The 19,542-nt window shown below is 40.7% G+C and overlaps 1 protein-coding gene across 2 annotated transcripts in view; it reads left to right on the forward strand.

Annotated features, from left to right (window-relative positions):
- LOC139449099 (uncharacterized) overlaps nucleotides 1-19,542 on the forward strand; it is a 53,381-nt gene that overhangs the window by 27,143 nt on the left and 6,696 nt on the right. Inside the window, exons 2-5 of one of the 2 annotated variants that reach the window (XM_071230572.1) lie at nucleotides 10,635-10,676; nucleotides 11,549-11,584; nucleotides 15,289-15,330; nucleotides 17,612-17,680. In XM_071230572.1, the coding sequence (XP_071086673.1) occupies nucleotides 10,635-10,676; nucleotides 11,549-11,584; nucleotides 15,289-15,330; nucleotides 17,612-17,680 (189 nt within the window). The remainder of the gene's footprint in view (nucleotides 1-10,634; nucleotides 10,677-11,548; nucleotides 11,585-15,288; nucleotides 15,331-17,611; nucleotides 17,681-19,542) is intronic. The other variant, XM_071230573.1, reaches the window with a different exon arrangement.

Below are 19,542 nucleotides of genomic sequence, written 5' to 3' on the forward strand. Positions count from 1 at the left end.
ACGTCCGTTTGAGCCTGCGCTGCTTTGCTTTCAAGACGGGTGTCTGGCTTCTTCATCACCCCGCGGAATAATACAGAAATCAATCATAGCGTTAACTAAGGGGGCAACGAGTCGTATTCTGCTGCGGAAGATGTGAAGATGCTGCTTTTAAGTGGAAGGATGCTAAATGAGGTGACAATATAATTGCTAAAGACACATAACGATGCTCCAGTTTGTACATGGGTAGCAATGTGAGCAAGGGTATTATCATCATGTCATCGTGTTTCCTTCGTAAAGCAGAGTGCCTGCCACTGTAAACGTCACTCGTTAAAAAACGGATAGTGATCTGGACCATTTTCCATACATGTGAACTAGACATAGAGATTGACGTTAGATTTGAGGGGAGGGTTGTTCGGGGTGGAGGATTTGTGGAGTGGAGATTGACAGGGGTGTGTTTGGGTTAGGAGCAACAGAATGACTGTTGGATTGTGAATTGTATCTAAAATGCATCCCGTCTCAAGCGAAAAAAAACCGCTTTAGATTCAACGGCATTATACCTCTCTAAATCGCGATTAACTCATCCCTTAGCTTGCTATGGTTACACATTATAGTGTTGTTAATGGAAATATTGTGATTGTGAGATATGTTGCAAAAGAGAGTAACATTAGGTATTGATTGGTGAGGATGAGTGGAGAGGGCCGGAGAGGTGCAGCGGGTGTGTGGGCGGGTTGTGATGGGGTGTGAGTCATTGGAGAGAGCTGAGGTGGCTAAGAGGGGTGTGTGGGCGGGTTGTGATGGGGTGTGAGTCATTGGAGAGAGCTGAGGTGGCTAAGAGGGGTGTGTGGGCGGGCTGTGATGGGGGTGAGGTCAGTGGAGAGGTCTAAGGTGGTGGAGGAGATGGGTGTGTGGGCGGGTTGTGATGGGGTGTTAGTCATTGGAGAGAGCTGAGGTGGCTGAGAGGGGTGTGTGGGCGGGCTGTGATGGGGGTGAGGTCAGTGGAGAGGTCTAAGGTGGTGGAGGAGATGGGTGTGTGGGTGGGTTGTGATGGGGTATGAGTCATTGGAGAGAGCTGAGGTGGCTGAGAGGGGTGTGTTGGTGGGTTGTGATGGGGTGTGAGTCATTGGAGAGAGCTGAGGTGGCTAAGAGGGGTGTGTGGGCGGGTTGTGATGGGGTATGAGTCATTGGAGAGAGCTGAGGTGGCTGAGAGGGGTGTGTTGGTGGGTTGTGATGGGGTGTGAGTCATTGGAGAGAGCTGAGGTGGCTAAGAGGGGTGTGTGGGCGGGCTGTGATGGGGGTGAGGTCAGTGGAGAGGTCTAAGGTGGTGGAGGAGATGGGTGTGTGGGTGGGTTGTGATGGAGGTGGGGTCAGTGGAAATGGCTGAGGTGGGGGAGATGGGTGTGTGGGCGGGTTGTGATGGGGGTGAGATCAGTGGAGAGGTCTGAGGTGGTGGCTGAGAGGGGTATGTTGGTGGGTTGTGATGGGGTGTGAGTCATTGGAGAGAGCTGAGGTGGCTGAGAGGGGTGTGTGGGCGGGCTGTGATGGGGGTGAGATCAGTGGAGAGGTCTAAGGTGGTGGAGGAGATGGGTGTGTGGGTGGGTTGTGATGGAGGTGGGGTCAGTGGAAATGGCTGAGGTGGGGGAGAGGGGTGTGTGGGCGGGTTGTGATGGGGGTGAGATCAGTGGAGAGGTCTGAGGTGGTGGAGGAGATGGGTGTGTGGGTGGGTTGTGATGGAGGTGGGGTCAGTGGAAACGGCTGAGGTGGAGGAGATGGGTGTGTGGGCGGGTTGTGATGGGGGTGAGATCAGTGGAGAGGTGTGAGGTGGCTGAGAGGGGTTTGTTGTCGGGTTGTGATGGGGGTGGGATCAGTGTAGAACAGGCTGAGGTTGCGGAGATGGGTGTGTGGGCTGGTAGAGATGGGGTGCCTCTAACAGTAGGGGGTTGGGGTGGAGGAGAGGGTGTGTGGGCTGGTAGAGATGGTGGTGCTGCTAACAGTAGTGGGTTGGGGTGGAGGAGAGGGTGTGTGAGTGAATGACATGGGGATGGGGTGGAGGAGAGGGGTTGATGTGGATGAGGGTGAGGTAAGTGGGGTTGGTGGGTTTAGGGGTACGTTGGGAGACCAGCTGTTGGGTAGCGTACTGATTTAACGCCATCTTCTGTTCGATTGCACACATTGCTACACAGTATTAGTTCTGTCAATTGCAGCTGGGTCAAATTAAACATACCCCACCACCACCACCACTCACCGACCCCCCCCCCCCCCTTCCCCCTCCCCCAACACACACACGCCCACCCCAATCAGTATCTTACTATCCAACCATATTTACACACTTTAGAATAGGTAAGCGTAATATTGGATTCTGTTCTGAACGATACTTTGACATATTAAGGCGACACTTTATTGGCAATGTCGAAAGTCATTATTGAGAAAGCCCCGCCTGTGTGCACCAGTAGCAGCACCAGCCCCGACAACGTCTCCACCACCCTTTCCCCGACGTGTGCGTGTAGCGGATGAAGTTGTTATCGATTTCTGGAGATTAGTGTTGATGCAAAGGAACTATTTGATATCTCAGTCACACTTGATACGAAGTTGATAAATATATTCCCCGTCAGTCCAACGTCTTCATCAGCCGGTCTGGCCAAGCTCGGTGTCAACCCGCGCGGCAGGATCTCATTCACGGGATTTTGTATTCATACGCGCCTAGCTTTATTGTAGTCGGCTGCGTTGAAATGTGCTTGTTATACGTGCAACGGGTGATTTAAGGTGTCAGCTCGGAACAGCCTCGTGTCAGCTATAAGCAACACGGGCGCAGACATGTGCAATCACATAGCCAAGGAGATCCATGGTATTTACATCCTCGTATAATGCAATTTGGCAGATATGTTCATGCTTACTCAGACATATACAACCGGTAGATCTACATTGTCGTGACATATAAGCATAGCTGATAAAAACAGCTTATTTATATAAGCTGTTGTACGGCCAGACAGATATACACAGCAAAGTGGTAGAAATGCTTGTACAAGGGATGGGTAGGTACAACCATGTGGTAGATATGTACAACCGCAGATTCGATATGTATAACCACGTGGGTGATATGTACAACCATGCGATAGATATGTGCAACGAATGATATATATGTACAACCAAGTGTTAGATATGTATAACCACGTGATAGATATGTACAACCAGGTGTTAGATATGCATAACCACATGGTAGATATGTACATGCACGTGATAGATGTGTACAGCCAGGCGATAGATATGTACAACCAGGTGATAGATACGTTCATCTACATGGTAGATATGTACAACCACGTGCTATATATGTACAATAACAGGGTAGATATGTACAACTACGGGGTAGATATGAACAACCATGTGAGAGATATGTACAACCATGTGATAGATATGTACAACCAGGTGATAGCTATGTACAACCAGATGATAGACATGTACAACCACGTGAGAGATATGAACAACCACGGGATAGATATGTACAACCAAGTGATAGATATGTACAGTTATGTACAGCGTAAAACGTAGTTGAGATATGTAAAACCACGTGATATAGTTATGCACAACCTCATGATAGATATGTACAACCTAGTGGTAGATATGTACAACCTTGTGGTAGATATGTACAACCTCGTGATAGATGTGTACAACCTTGTGGCAGATATGTACAACCACGAGGTACACATGAACAATCACATGATAGATATGTACAACCTCATGATAGATATGTACAACCCTGTGGTAGATATGTACAACCTTTATGGTAGATATGTACAACCTTGTGGCAGATATGTACAACGTAAAACGTAGTTGAGATATCTAAAACCACGTGATATAGATATGTACAACCACGTGGTAGACTTGTAAAACCACGTGTTGTGCATATACAACCAGGTGGGTGGTGTATACATGTGCTCCACACTGTATGTACATAGGTATAAATTGAGAAAGAGTTTAACATGAGTATTGTGTCGTCGTTCAGGCTGCCCTATCGGTAAGGCATTACAACGTCGCGTAAAGATGCACGTTATATTTGCTGCTGAGTAGATGATGATTAGAATGCTGTCAAGCAATGTCTGCCTATCCGCCTCCCGTTCATGACTGTGCTGAGTTGCTGCTAGGTCGACGTGATGTGCGACAGTAATCAACTCTGTGCAGCTCAGTCCTACAGGGTGTAAAATCAATGGCAAGATACACATTGATGAATAGATGTGTGTTAGTGTGTGGCAGAGTGATAGGTGAGTGAGAGCAAACATTGTTTGTTAAACCTTGATCTACTCTGTGAGATAAATAAATGAATATCACACAAGAATACATTAACGTACATAATGCGCGAGACATTCCAGCCAAAGCCCTAGCATCCAAACAATACTCAAACATGATCTAAACATAATCCAAACGTGGCACAAACAATGAATTAACCATGATCCAAACAAGATCCAAACATGGCCCAATCAATGATCCAAACAACATACAAACATAGTCAGACCAAGAACCAACTCTGATTCAAGCAAGATTCAAACATGATCGAACCAAGATCCAAACCTGATTAGTGAATGATCCAGCTGTGATCACTCCCCATTTTAATATGTAAAGAACATCCTAAACACCCCACCCACTTACCTACTCACACCCCACCCTACACTCCACACCCACAAAAATGGTACCGGCTATGATAGCATAATGATTTGGTTTTTGACGTAACATAATAATGGTTTAAACTCGTGTTTAAGATTTTTGGGGTTTGACGCCTCACTCACACATTGAAAGTACAATGTATGGTCTATCACGATAGAAGAATTGGGTTTGAAAACAATACATTCACAAATCATTGGAAAATGATGACATCATATGTTGGCGAGAAGAGTGCCCCTCCCTGTTTGTTTTACTATCTAAGAGCTGATCATAACATGTTCTCGCGAGTAATTTTGTGGTTGACTTCACAAGTAGGGCACGTTTAGCTGAACAGCTGCATCACTGAACCGTCGTCGACAATAACGCGCAGTACAAGATTAAACGACAGGTATAGCCTTCATACATATTCATACAGATATTGATATTTTTTTAATAAAACACTCACATTCTCTTATTCTACGACCACAAAGTGGTTTCATGGACACAGCCGTTCGCTATGTAGAGGTTTGACAGCGACGAACCCCCATGTTCGTGGCGTCCACCAATGTCGATGAGGTCCACGACTGCATCTTATCAAGCCTTCCCCCCACACCAAACTCCCACTTTAATTGTACACAAACCACATGCACAACAATACCAGATCAACAGAACGTGGCACAGTTATGTGCCTGTACATTCCTCTCCCGTGATGGCAGCCTGTGTGTTTGGAGCAAAGAAATCAAAACAAAACAAACCTACAGCTTTCCTCCGCGCTTTTTAATGACCTTCGCGCGTGAAGATGAACAAAGCAATCTCATTAAGCCTCTGTGATCCCCGCCGCGCAAATAATCCGCTGCAGCATAATGCATGACAAAGAAGATTAATTTGATACCCTTTGTAAGCATTTGCAAGGAATACACAAAACATACCCATGAAAACGCATCCTCAAATCGATATATTTATACAACCCAACCTTTGATAGGGATGATCAGATATATCGATCTATTGTCATATACAGTTTGTCAGAGGCGACTAACGGGATCGGGTGGTCAGACTCGGTGATTTGGTTGATGCCTGTCATCGTATCCCAATTGCGCGGATCGATGATCATAATGTCAATCACGGGGTTATCTGGTCCAGACTCGATTACTTACAGACCGCCTTCATATAGCTGGATTATTGCTGAGTGCAGCGCAAAACAACAAACAAACAAACAAAATATATACACTTGACATATCATGAGAATCAGTTTTGTGTTTCATGGAAAAATATTCCTGTTAAAAGTGGAGTACTATCAGGGACGACATAGTGACGTTTAGAATGGCCTGCTGCGTCGTAGGTAAATGTGTCACTTGTTTGACAACGTTTATAACGATTGAGTACTATACATATAGGACAACCGTTCGCTTGAGTTTTCTTCATTTTGCCACTGTATCAACATTCTCAACAAAGAGTTCAATACGTTGAACTGAATATTACCATTGTGTTAACAGCTGTTTCTGTGAGTCCCGCAACGTCAGCCGGAGATTCCAACACGACATCAGCCGCCCCACGGCCAGGTACCGTTAGCGTTACAATCGGTGCAGGTTCACTCGGTGGAGATACACATATACGTAATAGCATTAAACCTGATTACATATTCCCTTATACTAGTATACGTTTATATTTTTAGTTAACGGCACAGTGGTCGTACTCGATGATGGTAACATTTCAATACTGACATAACAGTACAGTCGCTGGACTTGGTGATGGTATTGTTATAACATTGACGTAAAGGTACAGTCGTTATACTTGGTGATGGTATTTTTATAACATTGGCATATAGGTACAGTCGTTATACTTGGTGATGGTATTGTTATAACATTGACATATAGGTACAGTCGTTATACTTGGTGATGGAATCGTTATAACATTGACATATAGGTACAGTCGTTATACTTGGTGATGGTATTGTTATAACATTAGCATATAGGTACAGTCGTTATACTTGGTGATGATATTGTTATAACATTAGCATATAGGTACAGTCGTTATAATTGGTGATGGTATTGTTATAACATTAGCATATAGGTACAGTCGTTATCCTTGGTGATGGTATTGTTATAACATGGCATATAGGTACAGTCGTTATACTTGGTGATAGTATTGTTATAACATTAGCATATAGGTACAGTCGTTATACTTGGTGATGGAATTGTTATAACATTGACATATAGGTACAGGCGTTGTACTTGGTGATGGTATTGTTATAACATTAGCATATAGGTACAGTCGGTATACACTGTGATGGTATTGTTATAACATGGCATATGGGTACAGTCGTTATACTTGGTGTTGGAATTGTTATAACATTGACATATAGGTACAGGCGTTATACTTGGTGATGGTATTCTTGTAGCATTGACATAACGGTATATTCGTCATAGTTGGTCATGGTACTGTCATAACAATGTCATAGGTACAGTCGTTATATTTGGTGATGGTATTCTTATAGCATTGACATAACGGTATATTCGTCATATTTGGTGATGGAATTGTTATAACATTGGCATATAGGTACAGTCGTTATACTTGGAGATGGTATTCTTATAGCATTGACATAACGGTATATTCGTCATCCTTGGTGATGGAATTGTTATAACATTGGCATATAGGTACAGTCGTTATACTTGGAGATGGTATTCTTATAGCATTGACATAACGGTATATTCGTCATACTTGGTGATGGAATTGTTATAACATTGGCATATAGGTACAGTCGTTATACTTGGTGATGGTATTCTTATAGCATTGACATAACGGTATATTCGTCATCCTTGGTGATGGAATTGTTATAACATTGGCATATAGGTACAGTCGTTATACTTGGAGATGGTATTCTTATAGCATTGACATAACGGTATATTCGTCATCCTTGGTGATGGAATTGTTATAACATTGGCATATAGGTACAGTTGTTATACTTGGTGATGGTATTCTTATAGCATTGACATAACGGTATATTCGTCATCCTTGGTTATGGTACTGACATAAGAATGCCATATGGGTACAGTCGTTCTACATGGTGATGGTACCGTTAAAGCACTGATGTAACAGTACAGCCGTTCTACTTGGTTACTTGGGATAAAATAATAACACTGATATAACAGTACTGTGACAACGTTACGTTCGAGCTGTCGCCCAAGCAATGTTTTCAGCCTAGTAATTAATAGTGATACGAAGTGTCACTATTTATGTGTGTTAAAGTATACTTGGTTTAAGTAATATTTCAATGATGACATTATTTACTTCTGTGTTCAAACTGTTATGGCATTACTCGGCGAAATTACTACTCCATTACAGGTTATTATTATAACAGTCCCAGCAGCTCAGGATAAGTATCCAATAACTTGTATGACAATCATAATATCTCGTGAACTGTTACAGCCCTGTGAGTAGATTCGGCAATATAAAACACTCGTGAGCAGTAACTGTACCATTACCTAGCCGATCATTATGACACGCTTGTGGGTAATCCCTGTCATATCTGTGGTTAAGGTTTCAACAATGTGTTGTTTCATTACTATCCTATTTCGTGCTGGGGTGTTACAAAATGTTATCGTAGTACTATAAATCCCTAGGAGTGGTGGGAACTCATAACACACTGGAACAAACTCAACATTTCCAATCATGATATGGAAAGTCTAAGCGATGTAAATAAAACCTGTGCACAAATGTCACCTTTCCAAAACGAATCTCACAACATATCCCCTACTATTCAAACTTGTCCACAGTATTCAAATATTTCCACAACTATTCAAACATGTCCACAAGTATTTAAACATTTCCACATCTATTAAAACCTATCCACAACCCTCAAACCTATCCATAACTTTCCAAACATATCCCCACAACTATTCAAACATTTCCACAACTATTCAAACATATCCACAACTATTCAAACATTTCCACAACTATTCAAAAATGTCCACAAGTATTCGAACATTTCCACATATATTCAAACATATCCATAACTTTCCAAACATGTCCCCACAACTATTCAAACATTTCCACAACTATTCAAACATATCCACAACTATTCAAACTTTTCCACAACTATTCAAACATGTCCACAATTATTCAAACATATCCACAACTGTTCAAACATATCCACAACTATTCAAACATATCAAAACTATTCAAACATAATCACAACCATTCAAACATTTCCACAACAATTCAAACATATCCACACCTGTTCAAACATATCCACACCTATTCAAACATATCCACACCTATTCAAACATATCCACACCTATTCAAACATATCCACACCTATTCAAACATTTTCACAACTATTCAAACATATCCACACCTATTCAGACATGTCCACAAGTATTCAAACATTTCCACATCTATTCAAACATATCCATAACTTTCCAAACATGTCCCCTCAACTATTCAAATGTTTCCACAACTATTCAAACATATCCACAACTATTCAAACTTTTCCACAACTATTCAAACATGTCCACAATTATTCAAACATATCCACAATTATTCAAACTTTTCCACAACTATTCAAACATGTCCACAACTATTCAAACATATCCACAACTATTCAAACATATCCGAAACTATTCAAACATATCCACACCTATTCAAACATATCCACACCTATTCAAACATTTTCACAACTATTCAAACATATCCACACCTATTCAGACATGTCAACAACTATTCAAACATGTCCACAAACCTCCAATCATGTCGGGAACTATTAAATCATGTCCTAAACTATTCAAATATACCCGCAACTATTCAAAAATACCACAACTCTCCAAATACATCCACAACTATTTAAACAGAGCCACAAGTTTTCAAATTATTGAAACATATCCAAAAACACCCACACATGTTCGCAGCATTACAAACATGCCCATGCATTGTAGTACGTTTTTAATCTGTTACTTCCATGAGTCGATATTTCTTAAATCTTTAGAACGATGTTTTTCCAGTCATGACTATATCTGTGGTGAAAGAAATTGAATGTGTACTTTTATATATTCATAGCTGTATATGAGTTATAATTCCTAATCGCCTTAACCATCAGTCGAATCAATATGTAAGACTTCAACAGTTGAGGCTCTCCACTCCATTACGGTTTTGGTCTACACGAAGATATCTTCGTGAAACAGGGCTCTGGGTATATCTTCTACTCGATCAGGCGGTTGAGGTGCCATGATACTTTTGTTTTCACTAGAAAGACGTTATTCCCCATTTTTCAGACTTCCGAAATATTATTTTACTTATTATCCATAAAGTGAAAGAGTGAGTTTGACCTGTGTCCCCTTTGAACAATATTTATGTCCCGGGAAGCCCGAAGTGATGGCAAGTGTACACGTTTACCACTGTGGTGCTTCTCACGAGCACGTGTCTGTTCCCGACAGACACATGAACATAATCAGTGTGTATGACTACATGTGATTCAAGGTTGTGGTTATGATTATTTTATGAAATGAATGTAACCACCTTTTTCATCATGTGATAATAGTTATCGCTCATGGTTACAAGGAGATAGGACTGCTCCCGTGGTGTAGCAGATATAGCATCTTCCCGGAAAGCGTAAGGCCGAGGGTTCGATCCCCGGCAGCGTTATAGCGAAGGACGTTCAACAATGGTACTTGTTGTTACCCTGCCTGACACTCGGCATTAAGGGGCTGAAACAGGGATTGGCTGGCTGGGAGTAAACACACACACACACACACACACACACACACACACACACACACACACACACACACACACACACACACACACACACGTGTATGCACGTTCACACATCTAATTTCCCCTGTTGGACAGGATACCCTCACATTTTTTGCGAACACCTGGTATTATCAAAATTTGATAATAAACACATGTTCATGATATAGTCGGAATCGTTCACTCGACATTTTTTGTGCAATTATTTGTATTAGTGTGATAATTGTGAAATAAAGTTGAACTCTGTGGACGTATTTAAAGTCTCCGTCCATGTCTTACAGACGCATCAAACCCCACAGCCAACGCTACCACTCCGGAGACAGGTATATACATCACTTTTCCATTTCATTTTTTGTCATTCATTTTAAGGCAACTTCAGCTTACTGTAAGACTTAAACAAGCATGAAAACGAAGTGCTAGTCTGAATATAAACTGCCGGGCAAACGAAAGTATACGCTAATGTTTGATGGTGGCTAAAAGTAATCGAACAAGAAATGGTTTTTCGATGGTGATGGATTTCATATGGTATCATAGTTGTGTTTTGGTCCGTTTGCAGCGTTTCGGCGACTGTTTCATCCCAGTAACGTTTATATTTATTTTGTTTAAATCAAATTTTCAAGTGTATACTTTCTTTTGACCTGCAGTTCATGTCGGTTTATCCGTAGTCTATACCACACAGCTTCTACGGGTTGTTGCAGTACCATACACTTACATCGAAAACGAGATATCGTAAATGATGAACACATACAGTGGCGCCTTCTTAATCCGGAACTCGTTAATGCAGAAACCCCACCTTCCGGACGGGTAATTTCGGAACGTGTTCATGCATTCAAATGTTCATTATCCGTACACGGGATTCCTTAATCCGATGGTTTTGTTTGGGGACTTCACTGGAGTGATACAATCCGGATCAGAGGGGTTTCACTGTAACCATTTCCTTTCGCAGACGCTAGCGAAGACCTTCACTTTATCTGACACCATTACAAGTATCTTCAATCCCAGTTCATGTCTTGCCTGGTTTATAACTAGGCTATTCATGCAAGGGACTTTACTATAGCTTACTAAAACTTACTGCGCAAAGTATTCTACTCGCTATATACTACAGTGATTTATTAGATGCGTTTGTAACTTGATCGGTGGAGGTTAAATATTATGCCTATAGTGTGTATTAACTACAAACTACGTGTATTCACAGCAAAGACTGACAATACGTCCGGGAATGCATCTGAAGGTAGTTTTGTGACTGGTATCAAAGTTTTTCTTGTGGTGGTTTCTCCTAGCTTTTTGTGTTAAAACAGTTATTTCAGTTTATTTCATGGTTAACGAATGACAATACTCCCGAGGCTGGTAGGTTTTAACTGAATGTGCAGACCAAAATCAGATCAGGCTAAATATGTTTGTTTGTTCGTTGTTTAACGCCGAACTTCGCAATCTTCCAGCTGTATGACAGCGGGTTGTAAGTAATCGAGTCTGGACCAGACAATCCAGTGATTGACATCATGAGCATCGACCTACGCAGTTGGGATACATTGACATGCTTGAGCCAAGTCAGCGAGTCTGACCACCCGATCCCGTTAGTCGCCTCTAACGACAAGCACAGTCGCCTTTTACGTCAAGCTTTTAAGCATGGGTTGCTGAAGACCTATTCTACCCGGACCTTTACGGGTCTCGACTTAGTTTAAGAAGCGCAGTTCCTGACACATTCTCTACGATACATTTATGGGCCCTAACGTAGTTTATGGTTCATTTCAATGGACACCTTTTGTCTGTATCGGGCAAATGTAATATTTTAGAAGACTAGTGTAATAATATGTTGTGCTGTGACTTTAAATCATTTTTATGCTTTTTTGTTTTGTCTGATCGGCTTTTTCATTGCTTGAATAGTCACTGCTCAGAAATGACATCGTATTTACTTGAGGTTTTAAATTATTAATTTATTCATAAAGTAGATTAGTTAATTTTCATATCTACTTATGTATATCATTGTTCTTATTCCAAATGGCCGCTATAAATCTACCACCAACAAACCGGATATCGCGTCAAGAACAACAAATAGTGTGGGCTGGTATCATATTTTTGTAATGGCATCTCCTGCATTTTGATATTAAAGCAGTTATTTTAGTTTAACTCATGATAAACGAACGAGTTACTCTGCATTAAGAAATAGTCCATATTAAACATGCGACCTATAATAATCAAGTCCACTTCGCAGATCAGTGGTTGACATAATGAGCAACCATCAATGCCTGCTGAGCGTGATCAAACACTGTCAGCCACCCGATACACATTAGCCTGTTATGAGTGAGTGAGTTTGGAAACTATATTAGGTATGCCACAGCATGTCTCTAATTTTTTAAGAAAGCCCGAAAAAATGTAGGTATTACACGATTACTGCTTACCTCGAACCTCGACTGTTCCCAACAGGCATGTGGAATGTTGAACCCATTCTGCCGCGGGATCTCTCTAAATGCCGCTCCCCGCTTAACGGGTACAATGTGTAAAGCACATTTCTGGCGTTCTCCGGTGTCCTGGTGCAAACTATTGTGATGCAATTCATTGTAGCTATTTCTCCTAGGAGATATCGCTTGATCTCACACAAGCGATATCTCATGTGGAAGCCAATGTTGGATGATAAATGAATCTTCAATCTTAGGCCATATCTAGACGGCCCATTCATGCAAGAGACATGATTACAACATGTTATTTAAAGTTGCTGTAGATGCTGCTCCAAACCTTGTACTCGCTATAAAATACAAGTGATTTATGTTCTTTGTTCGGTGGAGGTTAAGCTTTCTGCAGTGTGTATTAACAAACTACAGTAAACTACGTTTTAACGAACTGACGGATGAAACGAAATGTGTTTTGATACCGTCCATTTGCTGTATATTTGCCATATATTTGCAGTATATATGCTTATAACGAACTACGGAAAATTAGCGGTCCCTTTGAGTTCGTTATAACCGTAGTTTACTGCACGTGTATTGACAGCAAAGGCCGACAACCCACCCGGGGGTGGTGCTGTTGTGGGGGTTCCCACATTGCCAGTCGCTATTGTTCAGATATAAAAAATAATTCAGCCAGGGTAATCCCCAAATCAATAGGGTATTAGGTTATAGTCTGTTTCTCTCTGTAACCTATACTTCATAGCCAGACAATGATAAATAAAGTAATAGTAAATATTAAGTTATTTTTTTATTCATATCGCATAATTCTGGTGATGTATTTATATTTCATTACAAATTCTAGCAATTATTTTCTAACTATTCAGCTGATAACTTGGAAAAAACCCTCAGATGGTTCTGATCATTTCTAGAACTACAGTAAACTACGTTTATAGCGAACACGCTTATAACGAACTCGCGGATATACCGAACTGTTTTTTGGGTCCCGGCCATTTGCTGTGTATATGCTGTATATATGTTTATAACGAATTACGGTTATAACGAACTAAAATTTGTGGTCCCTTTGAGTTCGTTATAGCCGTAGTTTACTGTACTAATAACGTCATTGACTGTGTTTACTGTTGCTGGGCAACCTGCCAGACAACACTTCCAGTGAAGGCTGGCACCATCAGTAGTCTTAACTCTATATTTAAAGTCGGAATAAATCAAGTGTCTACATCTACGAGAACTTGGAACGCATCTAATGTAACGCGAAACACAGAAGGTAGTTTTGTTTCTGGGATTCTTTGTGGTGGTTTTCTCCTACATTTTTGTATTGGATCAGCTATAAGTGCAACTTGTGCATACTCTCAGAGTGAGGCACCTACTCACCAGCACACAACCTGCCTCACTCCCGAATGGGAGTCAACACAAAGAAAAGTACTAGAATGTGTACTTTGCTTCGAAAGTGCATTCCCAAATATAATATTTGTTGCATTTGACCATTTTCTTAAAGGTTTTGTGTATTTAAAGTTGTCAGTTTATTATGTTTCATGGTTAAGGAATGATACATAATTTTATCGAATGACCTGGCCAAAAACAGATCAGGCTTACTAATATGTTTTTAGAAAGAACACATTCTCTCTTGACACACTTTTTTTCTAATTTAGCAGGTACTTATATATTTTTTGTCTCAATCTGGAAACTCTTCATAACTGTTTGTGTCTTGTTTAACGCCGCAATCAGCAGTACCCCAGCTATGTATGGGTGGCCTGTATATAGTCATATCAATACAGACAATCCAGTGATTGATGTTATGAGCAATAATCAGGGTGGAACGCTATCAACCAGGTCACCGAGCATGACCACCCGGTCGAATGGGTGGCCTTTTACAGCCAAAAAAGGTTGCAAGGAACCAAACACATGAACATAATCAGTGTGTATGACTACATGTGATTCAAGGTTGTGGTTATGATTATTTTATGAAATGAATGTAACCACCTTTTTCATCATGTGATAATAGTTATCGCTCATGGTTACAAGGAGATAGGACTGCTCCCGTGGTGTAGCAGATATAGCATCTTCCCGGAAAGCGTAAGGCCGAGGGTTCGATCCCCGGCAGAGTTATAACGAAGGACGTTCAACAATGGTACTTGTTGTTACCCTGCCTGACACTCGGCATTAAGGGGCTGAAACAGGGATTGGCTGGCTGGGAGTAAGCTCACACACACACACACACACACACACACACACACACACACACACACACACACACACACACACACACACACACACACACACACACACACACACACACACACACACACACGTGTATGCACGTTCACACATCTAATTTTCCCCGGTTGGACAGGATACCCTCACATTTTTTGCGAACACCTGATATTATCAAAATTTGATGATAAACACATGTTCATGATATAGTCGGAATCGTTCACTCGACATTTTTGTGTGCAATTATTTGTATTAGTGTGATAATTGTGAAATAAAGTTGAACTCTGTGGACGTATTTAAAGTCTCCGTCCATGTCTTACAGACGCATCAAACGCCACAGCCAAGGCTACGTCTCCGGAGACAGGTATATACCTCACTTTTCCATTTCATTTTTTGTCATTTATTCATTTTTCACGAAAGTATACGCTAATGTTTGATGGTGGCTAAAAGTAATCGAACAAGAAATGGTTTTTCGATGGTGATGGATTTCATATGGTATCATAGTTGTGTTTTGGTCCGTTTGCAGCGTTTCGGCGACTGTTTCATCCCAGTAACGTTTATATTGATTTTGTTTAAATCAAATTTTCAAGTGCATACTTTCTTTTGACCTGCAGTTCAATATATGTCGGTTTATCCGTAGTCTATACCACACAGCTTCTACAGATTATTGCAGTACCATACACTTACATCGAAAACGTAGATATCGTAAATGATGAACGCATACAGTGGCGCCTCCTTAATCCGGAACTCGTTAATGCAGAAACCCCACCTTCCGGGCGCGTAACGTGTACATGCATACAAATGTTCATTATCCGTAAAAGGTTTTGTGTATTTAAAGTAGTCAGTTTATTATGTTTAATGGCTAACGAATGAAACATAATTTTATTGAATGCCCTGGACACAATCAGATCAGGCTTACTTTAAAAAGTGCATGTTTTTAGAAAGAACACATTCTCTCTTGATACACTTTTTTCTAACTTAGTAGCTGCTTATAGATTTTTTGTCTCAACCGGTCAACTTTTCTTAACTGTTTGTGTCTTGTTTAACGCCGCAATCACCAGTACCCCAGCTATGTTTCGGCGGCCTGTATATAACCATATCAATACAGACAATCCAGTGATTGATGTTATGAGCAACAATCAGGGTGAAACGCTATCAACCAGGTCACTCTGACCACCCGATCCATTTGGCCTCCTTATACGGCCACCATAGGTTGCAAGGGACCAACCCTTACCCAGATCCACCGAACGCCCGCGGTGTAGAGCATGGACAGAAAGACTTCTAAAACAGGCCTATGAATTGTGAGGCAAATTGTCCTGGATATATATAATTGAATGCAGATAAAGTACACCGGAAAATCCAGAATATGCTAATGTTAGTCCTTATGTTTTGTCGGAAATTTAATTCGTTGTTTTTTAAATGTTTTGTTTGTCTTGTTGTTTTACGCGGTCTGTAAATATTCGAGTTTGAACCGGACAAACCAATTATTGACGGTATTGTGATGTAATAGACAATGAAAAGAGTAGATTGAACGTATCGTTTACTATTGTTTCCTCTCATCGCCATTTTATAAAAAACCACACACGAAATAATGTGTGCGTGAGGATACTCTGGCATGTAGGAGAATAACCCGGAGTGATGCTGATTTGAGACGTTTACCACTTTGGTGAAACTCACGAGCACTGGTATGGTGTTGACAAACCAAGGGGCTTCATCAGGGAGGCGCTGGTATTCGAATCGATGATCAGCGGATCCTTGTACGCCTAAAGGTCGCAACTCGTTCTCAAGAAAAGGGGCGGTCGGGTAGCCTAGTGGTTAAAGCGTTCGCTCGTCACGCCGCAGACCCGGGTTCGATTCCCGACATGGGTACAATGTATGAAGCCCATATCTGGTGTCCCCCGCCGTGATATTGCTGGAATATTGCTAAAAGCGGCGTAAAACCATACTCACTCACTCACTCACTCACTCACTCACTCTCAAGAACAACTATCAAAGGCTTTCATATTACATATTCACAATTTGTTTTTCTAATATGTGATATTTACTAGACGGAAAAGTACACGAGGGTAATAATTTCTTTATCACATAATGTCATTTTCTCTTTGACCATATTCACTATATAAACCCCGTTTGAATACAATGCCGGAGCGAACCGCTCCGTTTATTATATAGTGCCAATGGTGTGCATCATTGCACACATAAGGCGTCGTAAATCTCTTTAAACGCTTTGGGTTTGGTTCTTGTTTGACGCCACATACAGCAATATTGCAGCAATATAACGGCGGTCTGGCAATAATAGAGTCTGGAGCAGAATACCAGTGATTGACATCATTGGCATCGAAATACGCAATGGGGATACGACGATATGCATGCACCATGCCAGCCAGCTTCACAACCCAATCCCGTTCCTCATAAACGCTTTTGGAATGTTCTGCAAACGTTGGTAAGCAAATAGACATCGCATCGATGTATAGAACTTATATGGTAGGTCCTCCTAGGCGACCTCGTTTGCATATTTATCGGATCCTGATACCAGGTTTCTCGGAATGGTTTATCGTATCATGACACTATCTATCAAACGGTAATTGACTGTAACGCTGATGAAAACGTTGACAACTACTAAAACATCATTACTGCATCCACAGGTGCGACAGAGACCAACAGTAATAACGTTCAGGCATCCCCTGTCACACAATCAAATGAAGGGGTATCCGGTAGGATATATGTTTTTTCTCTTTTTCGACCATCCAGTTTAGGTATTTAGTCTTATTTGATATTGGCCATGTTTCAATTCCCACTTGTTCGCTCTCAAACCGCAATATCGCAAATAACATCTGGTGGTGGTATTTTTGTTTTCCCTTTCTATTATTTCTTACTTCATAGATTCAATACTTCTACGATTATGACTAATGTCTATTTTTTTTTCATTGTTCTCAAACGTATTATATATAGACAACAAATAAACTTGATAATCCTAATCGTTAACTGGTGAAAGTGTTTATCTATTAAACCTAGCCTCACTGTAACACTTGAACACAGACATTCAAAAGTTTAAAACAAACTAATTTGGAACTTTCAAACTTCTTCTTCTTATTATTATTATTATTATCATTATTATTATTATTATTATCATTTTTATCATTATTCTATATTATATGCTTGATTATTTTTACCCTCGTGTGTATTACTACATTTCCTTTTAATACATTTTGGAATTAAAATTTACTTATCTATTTGACTACTTTAGTTATTAACGGGATGTACGTTTTTTGGTGTTTTTTTTATGGAATGAGGGCTGAACGACATAGGATCTTCGTCTACAGAACCTATTTTGCTCCTAACAGCACTCTCCCTACTCAGACATACCGTCTTTCAACTTAGTTTAAACTAGGTCTATAATCTGTTGGTGTTTCGTGCCACTATTAACGTAACAAGGGGTCTCAGGTGTGCTGGGTCTGTGGAATCACGAGCATTAATCATGAAGTATCAGATTCGACAGAGACATTAAGACGTTCATCATGAGACCTAGACTTAGATGGCAAGTAAAGTGAAAAAAACCCATTGGAATGTTTTTGTGTGAACATTAATTGCCCTATATATATTTAGTCAATTTCCGAGGGGGGAAAATCATAACATCATTATAAGGTATTTAATGTCTAATATCTAATGTCCAAATGAAAGTGCTGAAATCACACGTTTCGTAATCAGCTTAGAAAACAAACATATTTGGGGACGTGACCAAAATTAAGGTAGCCGCGTTGAAGTGCAGCGGTGTAGCGTTGCATGTCTAAGGTTTTCATTGGCTGATGTATGATTCTAAGCAGCTATACACATAGTGTTTCTGCTGTCTCAGTTAATACTCCAAAAATAACAATAATGTATACTGGTTTTGAAAATACCAATTAAAAATCTGGTACTAGCATATTATCAATAAAAACCTGTTGCGGACCATAAACGGTTACTTCTTATTTGTCCAGCATGTCACCAGGGGGAAATACCCATCGTGTTTATTTAAGCTGAAGGGTGGAAGGGGGAAGCGGGTCATATCAAAGACTGTTTTGGTATGGCCGATGATTTTATTCCTTCACAGCTCAAATTTACATAACTCACAGTCCAACAAAAAGTGAAACTGTTTTGTGTTTATCGCTAACTGCTCTCTCTCTCTCTCTCTCTCTCTCTCTCTCTCTCTTCTCTCTCTCTCTCTCTCTCTCTCTCTCTCTCTCTCTCTCTCTCTCTCTCTCTCTCTCTCTCTCTCTCTCATGAGTGAACGTTTGACGTCCAGTCTTTATCCTGAATGGGAATATACTCTATATCAACCTATGCATTTACCACAGTGGAATGCTGTGTCTTATCTGTAATTCCTTTTGTAGGCCAAATCGTAATAAATTATGTATTTGTTCACTCAATCATCGATATACGTTTTAAAAGTTTTCTCTCAAAATAGTTCACCAATTAGTTGCGTCGTTATATTTTGCGAGATATTCACCAATTCATAAATGAGATGCCCCCTTTAATCCCTTATTGTCTTACCACAGTCGGGTGAAAATACACTTATAAATATAGATGGTGGACAAGT

This window comes from Haliotis cracherodii, unplaced genomic scaffold, assembly GCF_022045235.1.
Source record: "Haliotis cracherodii isolate W230 unplaced genomic scaffold, xgHalCrac1.p SCAF_7, whole genome shotgun sequence".
NCBI lineage: Eukaryota > Metazoa > Mollusca > Gastropoda > Lepetellida > Haliotidae > Haliotis > Haliotis cracherodii.